The 22,441-nt window shown below is 43.9% G+C and overlaps 1 protein-coding gene across 3 annotated transcripts in view; it reads left to right on the top strand.

Moving 5' to 3' along the window:
* Nucleotides 1–22,441, top strand: part of LOC138677390 (uncharacterized) — a 66,916-nt gene that overhangs the window by 23,719 nt on the left and 20,756 nt on the right. For 2 of the 3 annotated variants that reach the window (XR_011320882.1, XM_069767475.1), the window contains exon 2: nucleotides 21,598–21,632. Coding sequence is in view for 1 of the 3 variants with exons in the window: in XM_069767475.1 (XP_069623576.1) it covers nucleotides 21,623–21,632 (10 nt within the window). In the remaining 2 variants the exon portion in view is untranslated. Of the gene's footprint in view, nucleotides 1–21,593; nucleotides 21,633–22,441 lie in introns of all 3 variants that reach the window. The other variant, XR_011320881.1, reaches the window with a different exon arrangement.

Below are 22,441 nucleotides of genomic sequence, written 5' to 3' on the forward strand. Positions count from 1 at the left end.
GAAACGTTGAGCCTTCTCCTGGGACAATGTCAAATTGTCCACCACATGAGTCCAAATCTGCTGCAACCTATCCACCACACTATCAACACCAGGACAGTCCGAAGACTCAACCTGCCCTGAAGAGAAACGAGGATGGAAACCAGAATTGCAGAAAAACGGCAAAACCAAAGTAGCCGAGCTGGCCCGATTATTAAGGGCAAACTTAGTCAACGGCAAAAAGGACACCCAATCATCCTGATCAGCAGAAACAAAGCACCTCAAATATGTTTCCAATGTCTGATTAGTTCGTTTGGTTTGGCCATTTGTCTGAGGATGGAAAGCCGAGGAAAAAGACAAATCAATGCCCATCCTAGCACAAAAGGATCGCCAAAACCTCGAAACAAACTGGGAACCTCTGTCCGAAACGATGTTCTCCGGGATGCCATGCAAACGAACCACATGCTGGAAAAACAATGGCACCAAATCAGAGGAAGAAGGCAATTTAGACAAGGGTACCAAATGGACCATCTTAGAAAAGCGATCACAAACCACCCAAATGACTGACATCTTTTGAGAGACGGGGAGATCCGAAATAAAATCCATAGAAATATGCGTCCAGGGCCTCTTTGGGACCGGCAAGGGCAAAAGCAACCCACTAGCACGAGAACAGCAGGGCTTAGCCCGAGCACAAGTCCCACAGGACTGCACAAAAGAACGGACATCCCGTGACAAAGAAGGCCACCGAAAGGATCTAGCCACCAAATCTCTGGTACCAAAGATTCCAGGATGCCCAGCCAACACCGAACAATGAAGCTCAGAGATAACTCTATTAGTCCATTTATCAGGGACAAACAGTTTCTCTGCTGGGCAACGGTCAGGTCTATCAGCCTGAAATTTTTGCAGCACCCGCCGCAAATCAGGGGAGATGGCAGACAAAATTATCCCCTTTTTGAGAATACCTGCCGGCTCAGTAACACCCGGAGAGTCAGGCACAAAATTCCTTGACAGGGCATCAGCCTTCACATTCTTAGAGCCCGGAAGGTACGAAACCACAAAATCAAAACGGGAGAAAAACAACGCCCAACGAGCCTGTCTCGGATTCAACTGTTTGGCAGACTCAAGATAAGTCAAATTTTTGTGATCTGTCAAGACCACCACGCGATGCTTGGCTCCTTCAAGCCAATGACGCCACTCCTCGAATACCCACTTCATGGCCAACAATTCTCGATTACCAACATCATAATTGCGCTCAGCAGGCGAAAACTTTCTAGAAAAGAAAGCACATGGCTTCATTCCCGAGCCATCAGAACTTTTTTGCGACAAAACAGCCCCTGCCCCAATCTCAGAGGCATCAACCTCAACCTGAAACGGGAGCTAAACATCTGGCTGGCACAACACAGGGGCAGAAGAAAAACTACGCTTCAGTTCCTGAAAAGCATCCACGGCCGCAGAAGACCAATTGACCACATCAGCACCCTTCTTGGTCAAATCAGTCAACGGTTTAGCAACACTAGAAAAATTAGCGATGAAGCGACGATAAAAATTAGCAAAGCCCAGGAACTTTTGCAGGCTCTTCACAGATGTCGGCTGAGTCCAATCATGAATGGCCTGGACTTTAACAGGGTCCATCTCGACAGTAGAAGGGGAAAAATTGAACCCCAAAAATGAAACCTTCTGAACTCCAAAGAGACACTTTGACCCCTTCACAAACAAGGAATTAGCACGAAGGACCTGGAACACCATTCTGACCTGCTTCACATGAGACTCCCAATCATCCGAAAAGACCAAAATATCATCCAAATACACAATCAGGAATTTATCCAGGTACTCTCGGAAGATGTCATGCATAAAAGACTGAAACACTGATGGAGCATTGGAAAGCCCGAATGGCATCACCAGGTACTCAAAATGGCCCTCGGGCGTATTAAATGCTGTTTTCCATTCATCGCCCCGTTTAATACGCACAAGATTATACGCCCCTCGAAGGTCTGTCTTGGTAAACTAACTAGCCCCTTTAATACGAGCAAACAAGTCGGACAGCAACGGCAAAGGATACTGAAATTTGACTGTAATTTTATTAAGAAGGCGGTAATCAAAACAAGGTCTCAAAGAACCATCCTTCTTGGCCACAAAAAAGAACTCTGCTCCCAACGGTGATGACGATGGGCAAACATGGCCTTTCTCCAAGGATTCCTTTATATAACTCCACATAGCGGCGTGTTCTGGCACAGATAAATTGAACAATCGGCCCTTAGGAAACTTACTACCAGGAATCAAATTAATTGCACAATCGCAATCCCTATGAGGAGGTAGGGCACTGGCTTTGGGCTCATCGAATACATCCTGATAATCCGACAAAAACTCCGGAACTTCAGAAGGAGTAGAAGACGGAATTGACAAAAATGGAACATCACCATGTACCCCCTGGCAACCCCAGCTGGACACAGACATAGATTTCCAGTCCAATACTGGATTATGGACCTGTAGCCATGGTAACCCTAAAACGACCACATCATGCAGATTATGTAACACCAAAAAACGGATATCCTCCTGATGTGCAGGAGCCATGCACATGGTCAATTGGGTCCAGTACTGAGGCTTATTCTTGGCCAAAGGCGTAGCATCAATTCCTCTCAATGGAATAGGATGCTGCAAGGGCTCCAAGAAAAAACCACAGCGCCTAGCATACTCCAAGTCCATCAAATTCAGGGCAGCGCCTGAATCCACAAATGCCATAACAGAATAGGACGACAAAGAGCAAATTAGAGTAACGGACAAAAGAAATTTAGACTGTACCGTACCAATGGTGGCAGACCTAGCGAACTGCTTAGTGCGCTTAGGACAATCGGAGATAGCATGAGTGGAGTCACCACAGTAAAAACATAGCCCATTCCGACGTCTGTGTTCCTGCCGTTCAGCTCTGGTCAAAGTCCTATCACACTGCATAGGCTCAGGCCCATGCTCAGATAATACCGCCAAATGGTGCACAATTTTACGCTCACGCAAGCGCCGATCGATCTGAATAGCCAAAGACATAGACTCATTCAGACCAGCAGGCATGGGAAATCCCACCATGACATCTCTAAGGGCTTCAGAGAGACCCTTTCTGAAGATTGCTGCCAGGGCACATTCATTCCACTGAGTGAGCACAGACCACTTTCTAAACTTCTGACAATATATCTCTGCTTCATCCTGACCCTGACATAGAGCCAGCAAGATTTTCTCTGCCTGATCCACTGAATTAGGTTCGTCATAAAGCAATCCGAGCGCCAGGAAAAACGCATCTACATCACGCAATGCCGGGTCTCCTGGCGCAAGAGAAAATGCCCAGTCTTGAGGGTCGCCACGTAATAAGGAAATAATGATCCTTACCTGTTGAACAGGATCACCTGAGGAGCGAGGTTTCAAAGCTAGAAACAATTTACAATTATTTTTGAAATTCAAGAACTTAGATCTATCACCAAAAAATAAATCAGGAATTGGAATCCTAGGCTCTGACATCGGATTCTGAATCACAAAATCTTTAATGTTTTGTACCCTTGCAGTGAGATTATCCATCCAAGAGGACAGACCTTGAATGTCCATGTCTACACCTGTGTTCTGAACCACCCAGAGGTAAAGGGGAAAAGTGAGACAGAACACGCTGCAAAGAAAAAAAAAAGGTCTCAGAGCTTCATTTATCCCTCTATTGAGATGCATCAATACTTTTGGCCAGCTGTACTGTTATAATCCGGTGGTTTGGACAAATAATGGACCAGATAGTTACAGATAATAAGGATGAGCTCTGGGACGTGGGAACTCTGCTGACCGCAATCCCCAAACCTATCAAAACACACTAGAAATAGCCGTGGATTGCGCCTAACGCTCCCTATGCAACTCGGCACAGCCTAAGAAACTAGCTAGCCCTGAAGATAGAAAAACAAAGCCTACCTTGCCTCAGAGAAATTCCCCAAAGGAAAAGGCAGCCCCCCACATATAATGACTGTGAGTAAGAAGAAAATACAAACACAGACCGAGGATAGAAAAGGTTACTTTGCGGTCAGCACAAAAACCTACAAAAGACCACGCAGAGAGTGCAGGGAAAAATACCTTCCGCATCGACTCACGGTGCGGGAGGCCCCCCTTCTGCGTCCCAGAGCTACCAGCAAGCAAGGCAATATTGACAAAAGCAAGCTGGACAGAAAAAATATCAAACAAGCAAAATAGCACAGGGGAACTTAGCTTCTGCTGGAGGATTAGGAACTCAGAATGATCCAGGAGCGAACTAGAGCCATAGTACAACATTGACAGCTGGCATGGGGCAAAGATCTAAGTGGAGTTAAATAGAGCAGCCCACTAACGAATTAGCCTCGTCACCTGTGGAAGGAAACTCAGAAACACCCACAGGCACCAGAGAAAGTCCATGGACAGAACCAGCCGAAGTACCATTCATGACCACAGGAGGGAGCCTGACAACAGAATTCACAACACCATCCACTATGTGGGTTCCAAGGCCTAATGAGGTGCATATGACTGACTATACAGCAGGGCTCGCCTTCCTGCCAATGTATAAAACTAAGGAGTACGGGAGTACAAAATGCATATTGTGCAGTGGATGTTCATGGGCCCATCCAGTATATAGGTTCCAAGGCCTAATGGGGTGCATGACTATGCAGCAGGGCTAGCCTTCCTTTCAATGTATAAAACAAAGGAGTATGGAGCACAAAATGCATATTGTGAAGTGGATTTTCCTGGGCCCATCCACTATGTGGTTTCCAAGGCTTATTGGGGTGCATATGAATTGGTAGCAGGGCAGGCCTTGCATTCAATGCAACATTTTTTTCAGGAGGTCCTCCTGGACATCTTGTGAAAGGGGTATTGTGAGTCGTAATTCTTAGCAGCCCATACACTCAGCCTAGGCTACAACAGCTTAGGAGACCCACTGTTTCATAATGGCCCTTTAAGAAGATTAATGCGGCCTGATGCACCAGTAAAAATAGGCCCTGTGACTTTAAGAGTCCTTCCTTCGTAAATGAAACAATTTGGGTCTGCTTATGTGTCACACACCACATGGCCAGCTAGGGGTGTTAAATGTTACAATGACATTTCCCAGTGAATGCATTTGTAGTGGTTAAAAGCAATGTTAAAGTTGAAAAACGCTTCCAAAATGCAACATCTGAGCTAAGCCTAAGTGGGGGAGGAAATTTTCGGTCTGTGGTGAAATATTTGGCCTTACAGGCAAGTCATTAACCTGCAAAGGATGTACCTTGACATATTTCCAAGCAAAACTTATTTTGGTTTTGTTTTCATGTGTTTTTTGTGGCATCGGGGAAAATGGCATGAATCTCAGAAAAAATGATTAAAGCTGTGAACCAGAAGTCAAGAATGCTTCCAGGGGCGATCCCCATGAGGTCCCTGTGTCATTTGAGCAGTGTTTCCATCATTTTCAGACATTTTTAGACCTTAATAGGACCCCCAGGGGGATCGCGGTAAAAATACTCGGGTCTCCCATAGGCTTACATTGAGCTCGTTGTTCTGGACGAGTACCCGAGTACTCCAATTTGCTCGACCCGAGCAACGAGCGCCCGAGTATTTTAATGCTCGCCCATTACTAGTCCTTACATGTAAGGGGGCAAATTTCAGGGTTTGGTCACCAGGTGCTATCAAGGTTTTGAAAGATTAAAAGTGTATTTTATGTCCACACCCATTCTGATCCAACCCGATCTCCAAAACATTCATTGTGTAGGTGGAAGCTTTGGAGAACGGAGTGGGGGGCAGTCTTATCGCAGGGGTCCCAAAACTCTGACTAACCTGTGTCCATGTGCTTTTCTTTCTAAAAAAATTTTCACTGGCGGAGAGAAATTATGATGTTGGGAATCCAGAGTTACATTCTGTCAAATTGTCCTATGAGGAATGGAGGCATTTTTTTGAGTGGTTGTTCATTCAATTAAAGTAATCATCGATCACAAGAATTTAGCTTACATTCAAGCAGCTGAAAGGTTAACTCCTAGACAGGCCAGATGGTCCTTGTTTATCTCTCAGTTTAAATTTTCTATTACTTTCAGGCCAGGGTCAAAAGAATGTGAAAGCTGCCATTTTATCTTGTAGCCTAGATTCCATTTCTCTTCCAGAACCTCCATCCTCCATTATTCCTCAGGTTATTGTGGTGTCCATGGTGACCTTGGAGCTGGAAGAGGAGATTCGTAAAACCCAGTCTTTGGCTTCTTCCACTTCCCCAGGGTCTAAATTATTTGTTCCTGTGTACCTAAGATTACCGGTGTTACAGGAATTTCATGAGTCCTTTTTAAGTGGTCATCCTGGGGTTACTGCCACAAGGAAAGTCGTTGCAAGACCTTTTTAGTGGCCAACCATGCAAAATGATATTAAAGATTTTGTATCTGCTTGTGAAGTCTGTGCATGCGCCAAAGTCAGTCATAGCCAGCAGGCTGGGGAATTGGCTCCATTGCCTATTCCTGAAAGTACATGGACTCATTTTTCCATGGATTTCATTACCAATTTACCTCTATCTGATGGGAAGACTGTTATCTGGGTGGTAGTTGATCTATTCGGCAAACAAGCTCATTTTGTTCCTTTGTCAGGATAACCTTATGCGGAGACACTCTCCGTGTTGTTTATTTCTCATATTGTAAGGTTACATGGAATTCCATTTAACATTATATCTGATAGGGGAGTACAATGTATCTCTAAATTTAGGAAAACTTTTTGCAGTAAACTAGGGATTGATTTGTCTTTTTCATCTGCTTGTCATCCTGAAGCCAATTCAGAGACTGAGAGGACAAATCAGTCTTTGGAACCAATTTTAAGGTGCTTAAGGTGCCAAGTGCCAGGAAGCAGGGGGAAGACAGAAAGCAGGGGCTGCAGCAGGACACTGTCAGACATACATCAGGCCTGTGAGGTCTGTGCCTTGAGTTCTTTATGCTTGATCTGTTACCTGACTTTGGACTTTGTTTTGACCATCCGCCTGTTTAATCCTTTCACCTCTTATCTGTTATCCTCTCGGTACTCTGACCTCAGAACTTTACCTGACTACGATTTTGTCTCTTCCTTCTGTTTATGATGTACCCTCCTGGCTCCTGACCTTGGACTCCTTGACCACTTTGACTCATGGCTTGGCCGTGAGAAGTGACTAACATCACAGCATCATGTAGAATGTCAAAACTGTGTCCCTCCTAATGGAGTCATGATACTTTGGCTGCTGTCCTGTAGAGCAGGGGTCTCAAACTGCATTCCTCGAGGGCCGCAAACCATGCGTGCTTTCAAGATTTCCTTAGCATTGCACAAGGTGCTGTAATCATTATGTGTGAAGGTGATTAAATTATCACCTGTGCAGTACAAGGAAATCCTGAAAACATGACCTGTTTGCAGCCCTCGAGGAATGCAGTTTGACACCCCTGCTGTAGAGTGTTCCTGGCTGTGGATTTGCAAAGGGTCTCTAGTTCTTTGGCACTCTGGATATCTTTGATGTCTGCATGTATCTTGTTACAGATGCATATTCTACTTTTTAAAGTTCACAGCTGTTATTCAAGTCATTATTCACAGGTAAAGGGAAAGGGGTAAGGAGATTAAGTCTCTTTGTTTTATTTAATCTATCTTTCAATGTTTGCAAGTCAACAAACTGCGTCGCCTGGTATAATGTGCATTAACTATATCAGCAAATATTGTTCAGTGACCCTGAGTCTCTGTTTTGCAAAGGTAACAGTACAATAAACTGAAGGAGCTGATATACGAGGTAATTAACAACCATTCATAAATTTACAAATATCAATTTAACCTAAAAGAACAGTCAACATTTCAGTCTCTTGACCAACAGAAGAAAAAAAACCACATAAATTCAAAAGTCAACACATAATAATAATAATAATAATAATAATAATAATAATAATTTTTATTTATATAGCGCCAACATATTCCGCAGCACTTTACAATTAAGCGGGGACATGTACAGACAATAAATTAAGTACAAGTTAAGACAATTTAAACAGTGACATTAGGGGTGAGGTCCCTGCTCGCAAGTTTACAATCTACAAGGAAATGGGGGGACACAATAGGTGAAAAGTGCTTGTTTCAGGTCTGGCAATTATAATAAATAGGGATTTTCATATAAAGCTGCATGATCCGGTCATCAGCCTGTGTGTTTAAGTGCAATAGTCAAGTATTAAGTGCAGTTATCGTGTGCATGGAGGGTGTGCAGACAGATTAATAGTAGGGTGCAGATTCACATGCAGATAATATTTGGAAGGAGGGAACAGGACAAAGTTAGTTTACTGAGTAGTTGATGTGGTAGGCTTGTTTGAAGAGATGGGTTTTTAAAGCGCGCTTGAATAGGTCGGGGCTAGGTATCAGTCTGATCGTCTGGGGAAGTGCATTCCAGAGAGCTGGCGCAGCACGAGAGAAGTCTGGGAGACGGAGGTGTGAGGTTCGGATTACGGGGGATGTTAGTCTTAGGTCATTTGTAGAACGGAGGGCACATGTAGGGCGATAGACGGAGATGAGAGAGGAGATATAAGGCGGTGCAGAACTGTGGAGAGCTTTGTGGGTGAAAGAGATGAGTTTATACTGGACCCTGTAGCGAATGGGTGGCCAGTGTAATGACTGGCACAAGATGGAGGCATCGGTGAAGCAACTGGACAGAAATATGACCCTGGCTGCCGCATTCAAGATGGGTTGGAGAGGAGAAAGTTTGGAAAGAGGGAAACCGATCAGAAGAGAGTTGCAGTAGTCCAGACAAGAATGAATAAGAGCGACAGCAAGAGTCTTAGCAGTTTCAAAGGTGAGAAAAGGTTGGATTCTGGAGATTATTATTATTATTATTATTATTATTATACATTTTTATAGCGCCATTTATTCCATGGCGCTTTACATGTGAATACGGGGCAAATATAGACAAATACATTAAACATGAGCAGATAACAAGGCACACGAGTACATAAGGAGGGAGGACCCTGCCCGCGAGGGCTCACAGTCTGCAGGGGGTGGGTGAGGATACACTAGGAGAGGGAAGAGCTGGCTGTACGGCTGTTCAGTAGGTTGAGGATCACTGCAGGCTGTAGGCTTGTCGGAAGAGATGAGTCTTCAGGTTCTTTTTGAATGTTTCTATGGTAGGCGCAAGTCTGATGTGTTGGGGTAGAGAGTTCCAGAGTATGGGGGAAGCACGGGAGAAGTCTTGGATGCGGTTATGGGAAGAAGAGATGAGAGGGGAGTAGAGAAGGAGGTCTTGGGAGGATCGGAGGTCGCGTGTAGGTAGGTACCGGGAGACCATGTCACAGATGTATGGAGGAGACAGGTTGTGGATGGCTTTGTATGTCAGTGTGAGGGTTTTGAACTGGAGTCTCTGGGCGATAGGAAGCCAGTGAAGGGCTTGACACAGGGGAGAGGCTGGGGAATAGCGGGGGGACAGGTAAATTAGTCGGGCAGCAGAGTGTAGGATGGATTGGAGTGGTGCCAGAGTGCTAGAGGGGAGTCCAGAGAGTAGGAGGTTGCAGTAGTCGAGGCGGGAGATGATAAGGGCATGCACTAGCGTTTTTGCAGTGTTGCGGTCAAGGAAAGCACGGATCCGGGAAATATTTTTGAGTTTGAGACGACAGGAGGAGGCAAGGGCTTGGATATGTGGCTTGAAAGAGAGGGCAGAGTCGAGGATCACCCCGAGGCACCGGGCGTGTGGGACTGGGGATAGTGAGCAGCCATTGACATTGATGGATAGGTCTGGTGGAGGGGTAGAGTGAGATGGGGGAAAGATGATGAATTCTGTTTTGTCCATGTTCAGTTGTAGAAAGCGAGCAGAAAAGAAGGCTGAAATGGCAGACAGACAGTGCGGGATTTTGGTAAGCAAGGAGGAGAGGTCAGGTCCGGAGAGGTAGATCTGCGTGTCGTCAGCGTAGAGATGGTACTGCATACCGTGGGATTCTATGAGCTGTCCCAGGCCGAAAGTGTAGATGGAGAAGAGTAGGGGTCCTAGAACAGAGCCTTGAGGAACACCGACTGACAAGGGGCGAAGTGAGGAGGTGGTGTGGGGGAGGGAGAGATGTTTTTAAGATGCAGGTGACAGGAGCGAGTGAGTGATCGGATATAGGGAGTAAAGGAAAGTTCGTTGTCGAATATCACCCCAAGACAGCGGATATGCTGTTTGTGAGTTATGGTTGAAACCTCCAGGGTAATTTCAATGTTGGGTAAAGTGAGTTTGTAGAAGGGAGAACACAAGTAGTTCAGTTTTGGAGAGATTTAGTTTCAGATAGAGGGAGGACATGATGTTAGAGACAGCAGACAGACAATCCTTGGTATTTTGAATTAGGGTAGGGGTGATGTCGGGGGAAGAAGTGTATAATTGGGTGTCGTCAGCATAGAGATGGTACTGGAACCCAGATTTGCTGATTGTTTGTCCAATAGGGGCAGTGTATAGAGAGAAGAGGAGGGGCCCAAGACTGAGCCCTGCAGAACCCCGATAGTAAGGGGACGAGGAGAGGAAGAGGAGCCGGCAAAAGATAGTGAAGGAGCGGTCAGAGAGGTAGTAGGAGAACCAGGAGAGGGCTGTGTCCTTGAGGCCTATAGAGCGGAGCTGGTGATCCACAGTATCAAATGCGGCAGAGAGGTCCAGGAGAATCAGCGGGGAGCAATGACCTTTGGATTTAGCTGTTATTAGATCATTGGAGACTTTAGTGAGGGCAGTTTCAGTGGAGTGTAAAGAGCGGAAACCAGATTGTAAGGGGTCAAGAAGAAAGTTATCCAAGAGATAGCGGATTAGACGGGAGTGGACCAAGCGTTCCAGGAGTTTAGAGATGAAGGAAAGGTTAGAGACAGGTCTGTAGTTAGTCGTGCAGTTCTGGTCCAGGGATGGCTTTTTAAGTAAAGGGGTAATGATGGCATGTTTAAATGAAAAGGGAAAGATACCTGAAGAGAGGTTAAATATTTTAGTCAGGTGAGTGGTGACCACTGGTGAGAGAGACTGCAGGAGAGGTGAAGAAATGTGGTCACTATTGGAGGTTGTAGGCCGAGCAGAAGTGAGGAGCTTGGAAACTTCTTCTTCTGAAACAGGCTCAAAGATGTCTAGTGAGCTTGAGGTGCAGCTGGGAAGGGGATTCAGGCTCTGAGGAGATTGGGCTGAGATATCCTGATGGATGTGGTTGATTTTTTCTAGGAAATAAGTGGCCAGATCCTCACCACTGAGATTGGAGATGGGGGCATGTACTTTAGGTTTCAGGAGGGAGTTTAAGGTTTAAAAAAGTCATTTTGGGTTGTTGGATAGTGAGGTGATGAGGGTGGTGAAGTAGGATTGTTTGGCCAGATAAAGGGCAGAGTTACAGGTTTTGAGCATGAACTTATAGTGGATGAAGTCTTCTGCTAAGAGAGATTTTCTCCACTGCCGCTCTGCACACCTTGAGCAGCGCTGAAGAAAGCGTGTCTATGACTCCTGGCTTACTGAAAATAGAGGTCTGGTTAATGAAGATAAAATGCAGTGTTGTCATAGATGCGTTATTTATCTTTTGAAGGACAGATTTTGTTGGAATAGCTTTTGGGTGGCACGTCACAGTTGCAGAGCCCTCGAGATGTCAAAACAGCAGAAAGCCTCATAATGGATAACATTTAACTTCCTTTTATAGAATTTAAAATGTTTTCTTTAACAAGTATACGTACTTTAAAAAATGAGATATAGTTTTTGCAGTTTTGGAATGGAAAGAAAAACAGCAATGCCATAATTTTTTTCTTGGGTTTTGATTTTACCGCTTAGCATAAATAACATGTTTATCTTATTCTGTTAGTGACTACCATATTTTTCTGCTTTTGCATAACAAAAATAGTTTTTAGAGCCATACATTTTCTATTTTTTCATCGATGGAGCTGTATGATGCTTGTTTTTTTGTGGCATGAGTTTTCTTTTTTAGGTACTTAACCCCTTAGCGACCGCCGATACGCCTTTTAACGGCGGCCGCTAAGGGTACTTAAACCACAGCGCCATTAATTAACGGCGCTGTGGAAAAAGTGAATAGCGCCCCCCAAAGTCGGATTTTCTCCGGGGTCTCGGCTGCCGGGGGTAGCCGAGACCCCAGAGAACATGATTCGGGGGTTTTTTAACCCACCCTGCATTTGCGATCGCCGGTAATTACCCGTTTACCGGCGATCGCAAAAAAAAAAACGCGATCTCTTTTTAATTTCTCTGTCCTCCGATGTGATCGCACATCGGAGGACAGAGAAAAGGGGTCCCAGGTAGCCCCCCAATACTCACCTATCTCCCCCGATGCTCCTCGTGTCTCCCGGTGGGCGCCACCATCTTCAAAATGGCGGGCGCATGCGCAGTGCGCCCGCCGGCCGGCCCCGCGAGAATCTTTGGGGTCTCGGCTGCTGGGGGTAGCCGAGACCCCAAAGAGCATGATCGGGGTCGGTTTTACCGACCCCTGTTTTGCGATCACCGGTAATAAACTGTTTACCGGCGACCGCAATAAAAAAAAAATAAAAAAAAAGTAAAGTGTAATTCTCTGTCCTCTGATGTGATCGCATGAGAGAAATAGGGGGATTCGGGGGCCCTACAATACTCACCTGTGTCCCTGGATCCTCTTGCTGCTCCTCCTGGCCGCCGGCAGAAGAAAATGGCGGGCGCATGCGCAGTGCGCCCGCCATCTGTCTCCATCTGCCGGCCGGCAGGAGAACAGCAGTTGGGGCTAAAATTAGGGTTAGGGGTAGGGTTAGGGTTAGGGGTAGGGTTAGGGTTAGGGGTAGGGCTAGGGTTAGGGCTAGGGTTAGGGCTAGGGCTAGGGTTAGAGTTAGGGTTAGGGCTAGGGCTAGGGCTAGGGTTAGGGCTAGGGTTAGGGCTAGGGTTAGGGTTAGGGCTAGGGTTGGGGCTAAATTTAGGGTTAGGGTTGGGGCTAAATTTAGGGATAGGGTTGGGGCTAAATTTAGGGTTAGGCTTCTTTCACACTTACGTCGGTACGGGGCCGTCGCAATGCGTCGGCCCAACATACCGACGCAAGTTGTGAAAATTGTGCACAACGTGGGCAGCGGATGTAGTTTTTCAACGCATCCGCTGCCCAATCTATGTCCTGGTGAGGAGGGGGAGGAGTTATGGCCACGCATGCGCGGTCAGAAATGGCGGATGCGACGTACAAAAAAAGTTTCATTGAACGGTTTTTTGTGCCGACTGTCCACCAAAACACACCTGATCCAGTGCACGACGGACGCGACGTGTGGCCATCCGTCACGATCCGTCGGCAATACAAGTCTATAGGCAAAAAATGCATCCTGCGGGCACATTTGCAGGATCCGTTTCTTGTCCAAAACGACGGATTGCGACGGATGCCAAACGATGCAAGTGTGAAAGTAGCCTTAGGGCTAGGGTTAGGGTTGGGGCTAAAGTTAGGGCTAGGGTTGGGGCTAAAGTTAGGATTAGAGTTGGGATTAGGGTTAGGGTTTGGATTAGGGTTGGTATTAGTGTTAGGGTTGGCATTAGGGTTACGCTTGGGTTTTGGGTTAGGTTTGGGATTAGGGTTAAGGTTAGGGTTGTGATTAGGGGTGTATTGGGATTAGGGTTAGGTTTGAGGTTAGGGTTGAGATTAGGATTAGGGGTGTGTTGGATTTAGGGTATTGATTAGGGTTATGGTTAGGGTTGACATTAGAGTTGTTTTGGGGTAAGGGTTGTGATTATGGTTAGGGTTAGTGATTAGGATTATGGATCAGGTTGGGATTAGGGTTAGGGGTGTGTTGGGGTTAGGGTTGGAGCTAGAATTGGGGGGTTTCCACTGTTTAGGTACATCAGGGGGTCTCCAAACACGACAGCCAATTTTGCGCTCAAAAAGTCAAATGGTGTTCCCTCCCTTCTGAGCTCTGCCGTGCGCCCAAACAGTGGGTTACCCCCACATATGGGGCATCAGCGTACTCGGGATAAATTGGACAACAACTTCCGGGGTCCAATTTCTCTTGTTACCCTTGTGAAAATTAAAACTTGGGGGCTACAATATCTTTTTTGTGAAAAAAAAAATATTTTTTATTTTCACGACTCTGCATTCTAAACTTCTGTGAAGCACTTGGGCATTCAAAGTTCTCACCACACATCTAGATAAGTTCCTTGGGGGGTCTAGTTTCCAAAATGGGGTCACTTGTGGGGGGTTACTACAGTTTAGGTACATTAGGGGCTCTGCAATCGCAACATAATGCCCACAGACCATTCTATCAAAGTCTGCATTCCAAAACGGCGCTCCTTCTTTTCCGAGCTCTGCCGTGCACCCAAACAGTGGTTTACCCCCACATATGGTGCATCAGCGTACTGGGGATAAATTGGACAACAACTATTGCAGTCCAATTTCTCCTGTTACCCTTGTGAAAATAAAAACTTGGGGGCTAAAAATCATTTTTGTGGAAAAAAAAATATTTTTTATTTTCACGACTCTGCATTATAAACTTCTGTAAAGCACTTGGGCATTCAAAGTTCTCACCACACATCTAGATAAGTTCCATGGGGGGTCTAGTTTCCAAAATGGTGTCACTTGTGGGGGATTTCTACTGTTTAGGCACATCAGGGGCTCTCCAAACGCAAAATGGCGTCCGATCTCAATTCCAGCCAATTCTACATTGAAAAAGTAAAACGGCACTCTTTCTCTTCCAAGCTCTGCGGTGCGCCCAAACAGTGGTTTACCCCCACATATTGGGTATCGACGTACTCAGGAGAAATTGCACAACAACTTTAGTGGTCTAATTTCTCCTGTTACCCTTGTGAAAATAAAAATTTGTGGGCAAAAAGATCATTTTTGTAGAAAAAATGCGATTTTTTTTTTTCACGGCTCTACATTATAAACTTCTGTGAAGCACATAGGGGTTCAAAGTGCTCAACACACATCTAGATAAGTTCCTTAAGGGGTCAAGTTTCCAAAATGGGGTCACTTGTGGGGGGTTTCCACTGTTTAGACACATCAGGGGCTCTCTAAACGTGACATGGCGTCCGATCTCAATCCCAGCCAATTCTGCATTGAAAAAGTCAAACGGCGCTCCTTCATTTCTAAGTTCTGCGGTGCGCCCAAAAAGTGGTTTACCCCCACATATGGGGTATTGGCGTATTCAGGAGAAATTGCATAATAAAATTTATGGTTACATTTCTGTTTTTACACTTGTGAAAATAAAAAAAATGGTTCTGAATTAAGATGTTTGCAAAAAAAGTTAAATGTTCATTTTTTCCTTCCACATTGTTTCAGTTCCTGTGAAGCACGTAAAGGGTTAATAAACTTCTTGAATGTGGTTTTGAGAACCTTGAGGGGTGTAGTTTTTAGAATGGTGTCACACTTCATTATTTTCTATCATATAGACCCCTCAAAATGACTTCAAATGTGATGTGGTCCCTAAAAAAAAATGGTGTTGTAAAAATGAGAAATTGCTGGTCAACTTTTAACCCTTATAACTCCCTAACAAAAAAAAAATTGTTTCCAAAATTGTGCTGATGTAAAGCAGACATGTGGGAAATGATATGTATTAACCCCTTAATCCCATATGACGTACTATCCCGTCCAGGTGACCTGGGACTTAATTCCCATGGACGGGATAGTACGTCATATGCGATCGGCCGCGCTCACGGGGGGAGCGCGGCCGATCGCGGCCGGGTGTCAGCTGCCTATCGCAGCTGACATCCGGCACTATGTGCCAGGAGCGGTCACGGACCGCTCCCGGCACATTAACCCCCGGCACACCGCGATCAAAGATGATCGCGGTGTGCCGGCGGTGCAGGGAAGCATCGCGCAGGGAGGGGGCTCCCTGCGGGCTTCCCTGAGACGATCGGTACACGGTGATGTGCTCACCGTGTACCGAGCGTCTTCTCCCTGCAGTCCCCGGATCCAAAATGGCCGCCGGGCTGCATCCGAGTCCTGCAGGGAGCACTTCCGGGTCAGGAGCAGGCTGCAGCTGCAGCTCTAATCCTGCCCGGCTGTATGTCAGATCACCGATCTGATAGAGTGCTGTGCACACTGTCAGATCGGTGATCTGTGATGTCCCCCCCTGGGACAAAGTGAAAAAGTAAAAAAAAAAATTTCCACACTTGTAAAAAAAAAAATAAAAAAAAAATTCCTAAATAAAGCAGAAAAAAAAAAATATTATTCCCATAAATACATTTCTTTACATAAAAAAAAAACAAAAAAACAATAAAAGTACACATATTTAGTATCGCCGCGTCCGTAACGACCCGACCTATAAAACTGGCCCACTAGTTAACCCCTTCAGTGAACACCGTAAGAAAAAAAAAAAAAAACGAGCCAAAAAACAACGCTTTATTATCATAACGCTGAACAAAGAGTGGAATAACACGCGAGCAAAAAGACGGATATAAATAACCATGTTACCTCTGAAAACGTCATCTTGTCCCGCAAAAAACGAGCCGCCATATAGCATCATAACCAAAAAAATAAAAAAGTTATAGTCCTCTGAATAAAGCGATGCCAAAATAATTATTTTTTCTATAAAATAGCTTTTATCGTATAAAAGCGCCAAAACATAAAAAAAATGATATAAATGAGGTGTCGCTGTAATCGTACTGACCCGAAGAATAAAACTGCTTCATCAATTTTACCAAACGCGGAACGGTATAAACGCCTCCCCCAAAAGAAATTCATGAATAGCTGGTTTTTGGTCATTCTGCCTCACAAAAAAATCGGAATAAAAAGCGATCAAAAACTGTCACGTGTCCGAAAATGTAACCGATAAAAACGTCAACTCGTCCCGCAAAAAACAAGACCTCACATGACTCTGTGGACCAAAATATGGAAAAATTATAGGTCTCAAAATGTGGAGACGCAAAAACTTTTTTGCTATAAAAAGCGTCTTTTAGTGTGTGACGGCTGCCAATCATAAAAATCCGCTAAAAAACGCTATAAAAGTAAATCAAACCCCCCTTCATCACCCCCTTAGTTAGGCTAGGTTCACATTGCGTTAATGGGTTAACGCTAACGGACAGCGTTGCACGGCGAAAATGTCACAATTAACGCCGTGCAACGGGTCCGTTAGCACAACCATTGACAGCAATGTGATTTTCAGGTGTAGCGCATCGCTAGAGCGTCCCATTTTCGGCTCGCGCTAGCAAGGTGCCATTCTTTTGTGGCGCGCCTCAGACGCTGCTTGCAGCGTCCGCGGCGCGCCCGAGGTCCGATCCCCGATCTTCCAGAGCGGGGACGTTAACGCGACCACTAAACACGACACCTAAAAAGACATTGTGTTAGCGCAATCCGCTAGTGCTAAACGGATTTCCCTAACGCAATGTGAACCTAGCCTTAGGGAAAAATAATAAAATTAAAAAAAATGTATTTATTTCCATTTTCCGGTTAGGGTTAGGGTTAGGGTTAGGGTTAGGGCTAGGGTTGGGGCTAGGGTTAGGGTTTGGATTACATTTACGGTTGGGATTAGGGTTGGGATTAGAATTAGGGGTGTGTCTGGGTTAGGTGTGTGGTTAGGGTTACAGTTGGGATTAGGGTTAGGGGTGTGTTTGGATTAGGGTTTCATTTATAATTGGGGGGTTTCCACTGTTTAGGCACATCAGGGGCTCTCCAAACGCGACATGGCGTCCGATCTCAATTCCAGCCAATTCTGCATTGAAAAAGTAAAACAGTGCTCCTTCACTTCCGAGCTCTCCCGTGCGCCCAAACAGGGGTTTACCCCAACATATGGGGTATCAGCGTACTCGAGACAAATTGGACAACAACTTTTTGGGTCCAAGTTCTCTTGTTATCCTTGGGAAAATAAAAATTTGGGGGGCTAAAAATCATTTTTGTGGGAAAAAAAAGGATTTTTATTTTCACGGCTCTGCGTTGTAAACTGTAGTGAAACACTTGGGGGTTCAAAGTTTTCACAACACATCTAGATAAGTTCCATGGGAGGTCTAGTTTCCAATATGGGGTCACTTGTGGGTGGTTTCTACTGTTTGGGTACATCAGGGGCTCTGCAAATGCAACGTGACGCCTGCAGACCAATCCATCTAAGTCTGCATTCCAAATGGCGCTCCTTCCCTTCCGAGCTCTGCCATGAGCCCAAACAGTGGTTCCCCCCCACATATGGGGTATCAGCGTACTCAGGACAAATTGAACAACAACTTTTGGGGTCCAATTTATTCTGTTACCCTTGTAAAAATACAAAGCTGGGGGCTAAAAAATCATTTTTGTGAAAAAAAAAAAGAATTTTTATTTTCACGGGTCTGCGTTATAAACTGTAGTGAAACACTTAGGGGTTCAAAGTTCTCACAACACATCTAGATAAGTTCCATGGGAGGTCTAGTTTCTAATATGGGGTCACTTGTGGGGGGTTTGTACTGTTTGGGTACATCAGGGGCTCTGCAAATGCAACGTGACTCCTGCAGACCAATCCATCTAAGTCTGCATTCCAAATGGCGCTCCTTCCCTTCCGAGCTCTGCCATGCGCCCAAACAGTGGTTCCCCCCCACATATGGGGTATCAGCGTACTCAGGACAAATTGGACAACAACTTTTGGGGTCCAATTTATTATGTTACCCTTGTGAAAATACAAAACTGGGGGCTAAAAAATTTTTGCGAAAAAAAAATAAATTTATTTTAACGGCTCTGCGTTATAAACTGTAGTGAAACACTTGGGGGTTCAAAGCTCTCAAAACACATCTAGATAAGTTCCTTAGAGGGTCTAGTTTCCAAAATGGTGTCACTTGTGGGGGTTTTTAATGTTTAGGCTCATCAGGGGCTCTCCAAACCAACATGGCGTCCCATCTTAATTCCAGTCAATTTTGCATTGAAAAGTCAAATGGCGCTCCTTCCCTTCCGAGCTCTGCTATGCACCCAAAAAGTGGTTTACCCCCACATATGGGGTATCGTCGCACTCAGGACAAATTGCACAACAACTTTTGTGGTCTAATTTCTTCTCTTACCCTTGGGAAAATAAAAAATTGGGGGCGAAAAGATCATTTTTGTGAAAAAATAAGATTTTTTATTTTTACGGCTCTGCATTATAAACTTCTGTGAAGCACTTGTTGGGTCAAAGTGCTCACCACACATCTAGATAAGTTCCTTAAGGGGTCTACTTTTCAAAATGGTGTCACTTGTGAGGGGTTCCAATGTTTAGGCACATCAGGGGCTCTCCAAACACAACATGGCGTCCCATCTCAATTCCAGTCAATTTTGCATTGAAAAGTCAAATGGCGCTCCTTTCCTTCCGAGCTCTGCCATGCGCCCAAACAGTGGTTTACCCCCACATATGGGGTATCGTCGCACTCAGGACAAATTGCACAACAACTTTTGTGGTCTAATTTCTTCTCTTACCCTTGGGAAAATAAAAAATTGGTGGCGAAAAGATTATTTTTGTGAAAAAATATGATTTTTTGTTTTTACGGCTCTGCATTATAAACTTCTGTGAAGCACTTGTTGGGTCAAAGTGCTCACCACACATCTAGATAAGTTCCTTAAGGGGTCTACTTTCCAAAATGGTGTCACTTGTGGGGATTTCAATGTTTAGGCACATCAGGGGCTCTCCAAACGCAACATGGCATCCCATCTCAATTCCAGTCAATTTTGCATTGAAAAGTAAAATGGCGCTCCTTCCCTTCCGAGCTCTGCCATACGCCCAAACAATGGTTTACACCCATATACGGGGTATCAGCGTACTCAGGACAAATTGGCCAACAATTTTTGAGGTTCAATTTCTTCTCTTACTCTTGGGAAAATAAAAAATTGGGGGTGAAAAGATCATTTTTGTGAAAAAATATGATTTTTTATTTTTACGGCTCTGCATTATAAACTTCTGTGAAGCAATTGGTGGGTCAAAGTGGTCACCACACATCTAGATAAGTTCCTTAGGGTGTCTACTTTCCAAAATGGTGTCACTTGTGGGGGGTTTCAATGTTTAGGCACATCAGTGGCTCTCCAAACGCAACATGGTGTCCCATCTCAATTCCTGTCAATTTTGCATTTAAAAGTCAAATGGCGCTCCTTCCCTTCCGAGCTCTGCCATGCGCCCAAACAGTGGTTTACCCCCACATATGGGGTATCAGCGTACTCAGTACAGATTGTACAACAATGTTTGGCATCCATTTTATCCTGTTACCCTTGGTAAAATAAAACAAATTGGAGCTGAAATAAATTTTGTGTGAAAAAAAGTTAAATATTCATTTTTATTTAAACATTCCAAAAATTCCTGTGAAACCCCTGAAGGGTTAATAAACTTCTTGAATGTGGTTTTGAGCACCTTGAGGGGTGCAGTTTTTAGAATGGTGTCACACTTGGGTATTTTCTATCATATAGACCCCTCAAAATGACATCAAATGAGATGTGGTCCCTAAAAAAAAATGGTGTTGTAAAAATGAGAAATTGCTGGTCAACTTTGAACCCTTATAACTCCCTAACAAAAAAAAAATTTTGGTTCCAAAATTGTGCTGATGTAAAGGAGACATGTGGGAAATGTTACTTATTAAGTATTTTGCGTGACATATCTCTGTGATTTAAGGGCATAAAAATTTAAAGTTGGAAAATTGCGAAATTTTCAAAATTTTCGCCAAATTTCCGTTTTTTTCACAAATAAACGCAAGTTATATCGAATAAATGTTACTACTAAAATGAAGTACAATATGTCACGAGAAAACAATGTTAGAATCGCCAAGATCCGTTGAAGCGTTCCAGAGTTATAACCTCATAAAGGGACAGTGGTCAGAATTGTAAAAATTGGCCCGGTCATTAACGTGCAAACCACCCTCGGGGCTTAAGGGGTTAACTATTTTTCGTGACATATCTCTCTGATTTAAGGGCATAAAAATACAAAATTTGAAAATTGCAAAATTTTAAAAATGTTCGCCATATTTCTGTTTTTTTCATAAATAATCGCAAGTAATATCGAAGAAATGTTACCACTAACATGAAGTACAATATGTCTTGAAAAAACATTCTCAGAATCAGCGGGATCCGTTGAAGCGTTCCAGAGTTATAACCTCATAAAGTGACAGTGGTCAGAATCGCAAAAATTGGCTCGGTTATCAAGTACCAAATTGGCTCTGTCACTAAGGGGTTAAGTCTGATCACTTTTCATACTTTTTATGTAAGACCAAATGAACTATTAGAAGACATGCTGGAATTATTATGAGGATTATTATTTTTACTATTATTATTTTACCACATATTATATGTGATAACATTTATGCAGATTAATATGGTTTAAATGATTCCAAATTTATATAGTTTTTTTGTGTGTGTTTTACTGCTGATATCATTTTGGGTGAGTGTGCTTATTTGATGACTTGTTATTTCATTTTTTGTAAGTAATGTAACTAAAAAAACAACAATTCTGTTATTTTTTGTTCTTTTCAATGGGGTTTAAAGGGTAGAAACATTTTTGGGAACATCTTATAATTTAGGTTTTTTTCAATGTATCAATATAAATGATATAATACACTATGTACAATTAGAAAGGAAAAAACTTTTTTTAACTTTAAAGTTTTATTTTATACTTTTATTAAAAAAAAAGTCTCTGTCCATTCTGACTACACAAGACACAAGTTCATGTGTTTCTTTTGTGGTCTTGTTCATGTCCTATGCTTAGAATAGGTAATCAACATTCTGTTTGTGGGGGACCACCTTTCCGCAGTCCCTCCAATCAGCATATCGATCTGTATATTACACATTTCTCTAAAAGTGATCCATTTATTTCACAAGGTAGAACCTACTGGACACTGCAAGCCGCAATGACAAACGGTAAGATAACATTATATCTTTTAAAATGAACACTTTTAAAATGTGTCACTTTCTGGGCTGCATGATGTACTTTTTTTTGTTAAAAAAAAATCATCTGCTGGTGATTTTCACTAGAGGACTAGAAAGCCTGCTCCCAGGTAGTCCAACCACACCCCCAAAACAGTTTGGAAGTTTCTGCCTATCAACAGTGTACACACAGAAAGTTGCCAATCAGTTGTGTGGGTGGGGTTATGCAGAGCTCAGCATTCAGAGAACTGCAGCAGAGAAAACTATTTGCAGCATTCAGAAAACTTAGGCTATGTGCCCACGTTCAGGATTTTTTGCGTTTTTTAGCATTTTTGCTGTGGTTTTCTGCTGCGGAAATGCTGCGAAAACGCTAACAAAAAGCATCCCATTACTTTTAATGGCATTCCGCAATTGTTGTGCCTATTCTGCGTTTTTTCTGCAGCGGAAACGCTTTGCAGAAAAGAATGCAGTGTGTAAATTATTTCTGCGGAATCACGGCGATTACGCAGCCATAGGATTGCTTTGGAATGCTCACTTTATGCATGTGGCTATGTCCACCATGCGTAAATTGAATTCTTTATGTGCGGATGGTACCCAGGATCTGGTGGAGGGGAGACTTTAAAAAAAATGTTCCGGTGAAAAAAAGGATTAAATTAAAAAATATGGTTATTCTCACCCTCTGACGGCCCCCGATCTCCTCAGCGGTGCACGCGGCGGCTTCCATTCCCAGGTCCCCTGAGGAGATCGGGGACCATCGGAAGGTGAAAATAACCATATTTTTTATTTTCTTTATTATTTTTAAT

The sequence above is a fragment of the Ranitomeya imitator genome, chromosome 4 (genome assembly GCF_032444005.1).
Source record: "Ranitomeya imitator isolate aRanImi1 chromosome 4, aRanImi1.pri, whole genome shotgun sequence".
NCBI classification, from domain to species: Eukaryota; Metazoa; Chordata; class Amphibia; order Anura; family Dendrobatidae; genus Ranitomeya; species Ranitomeya imitator.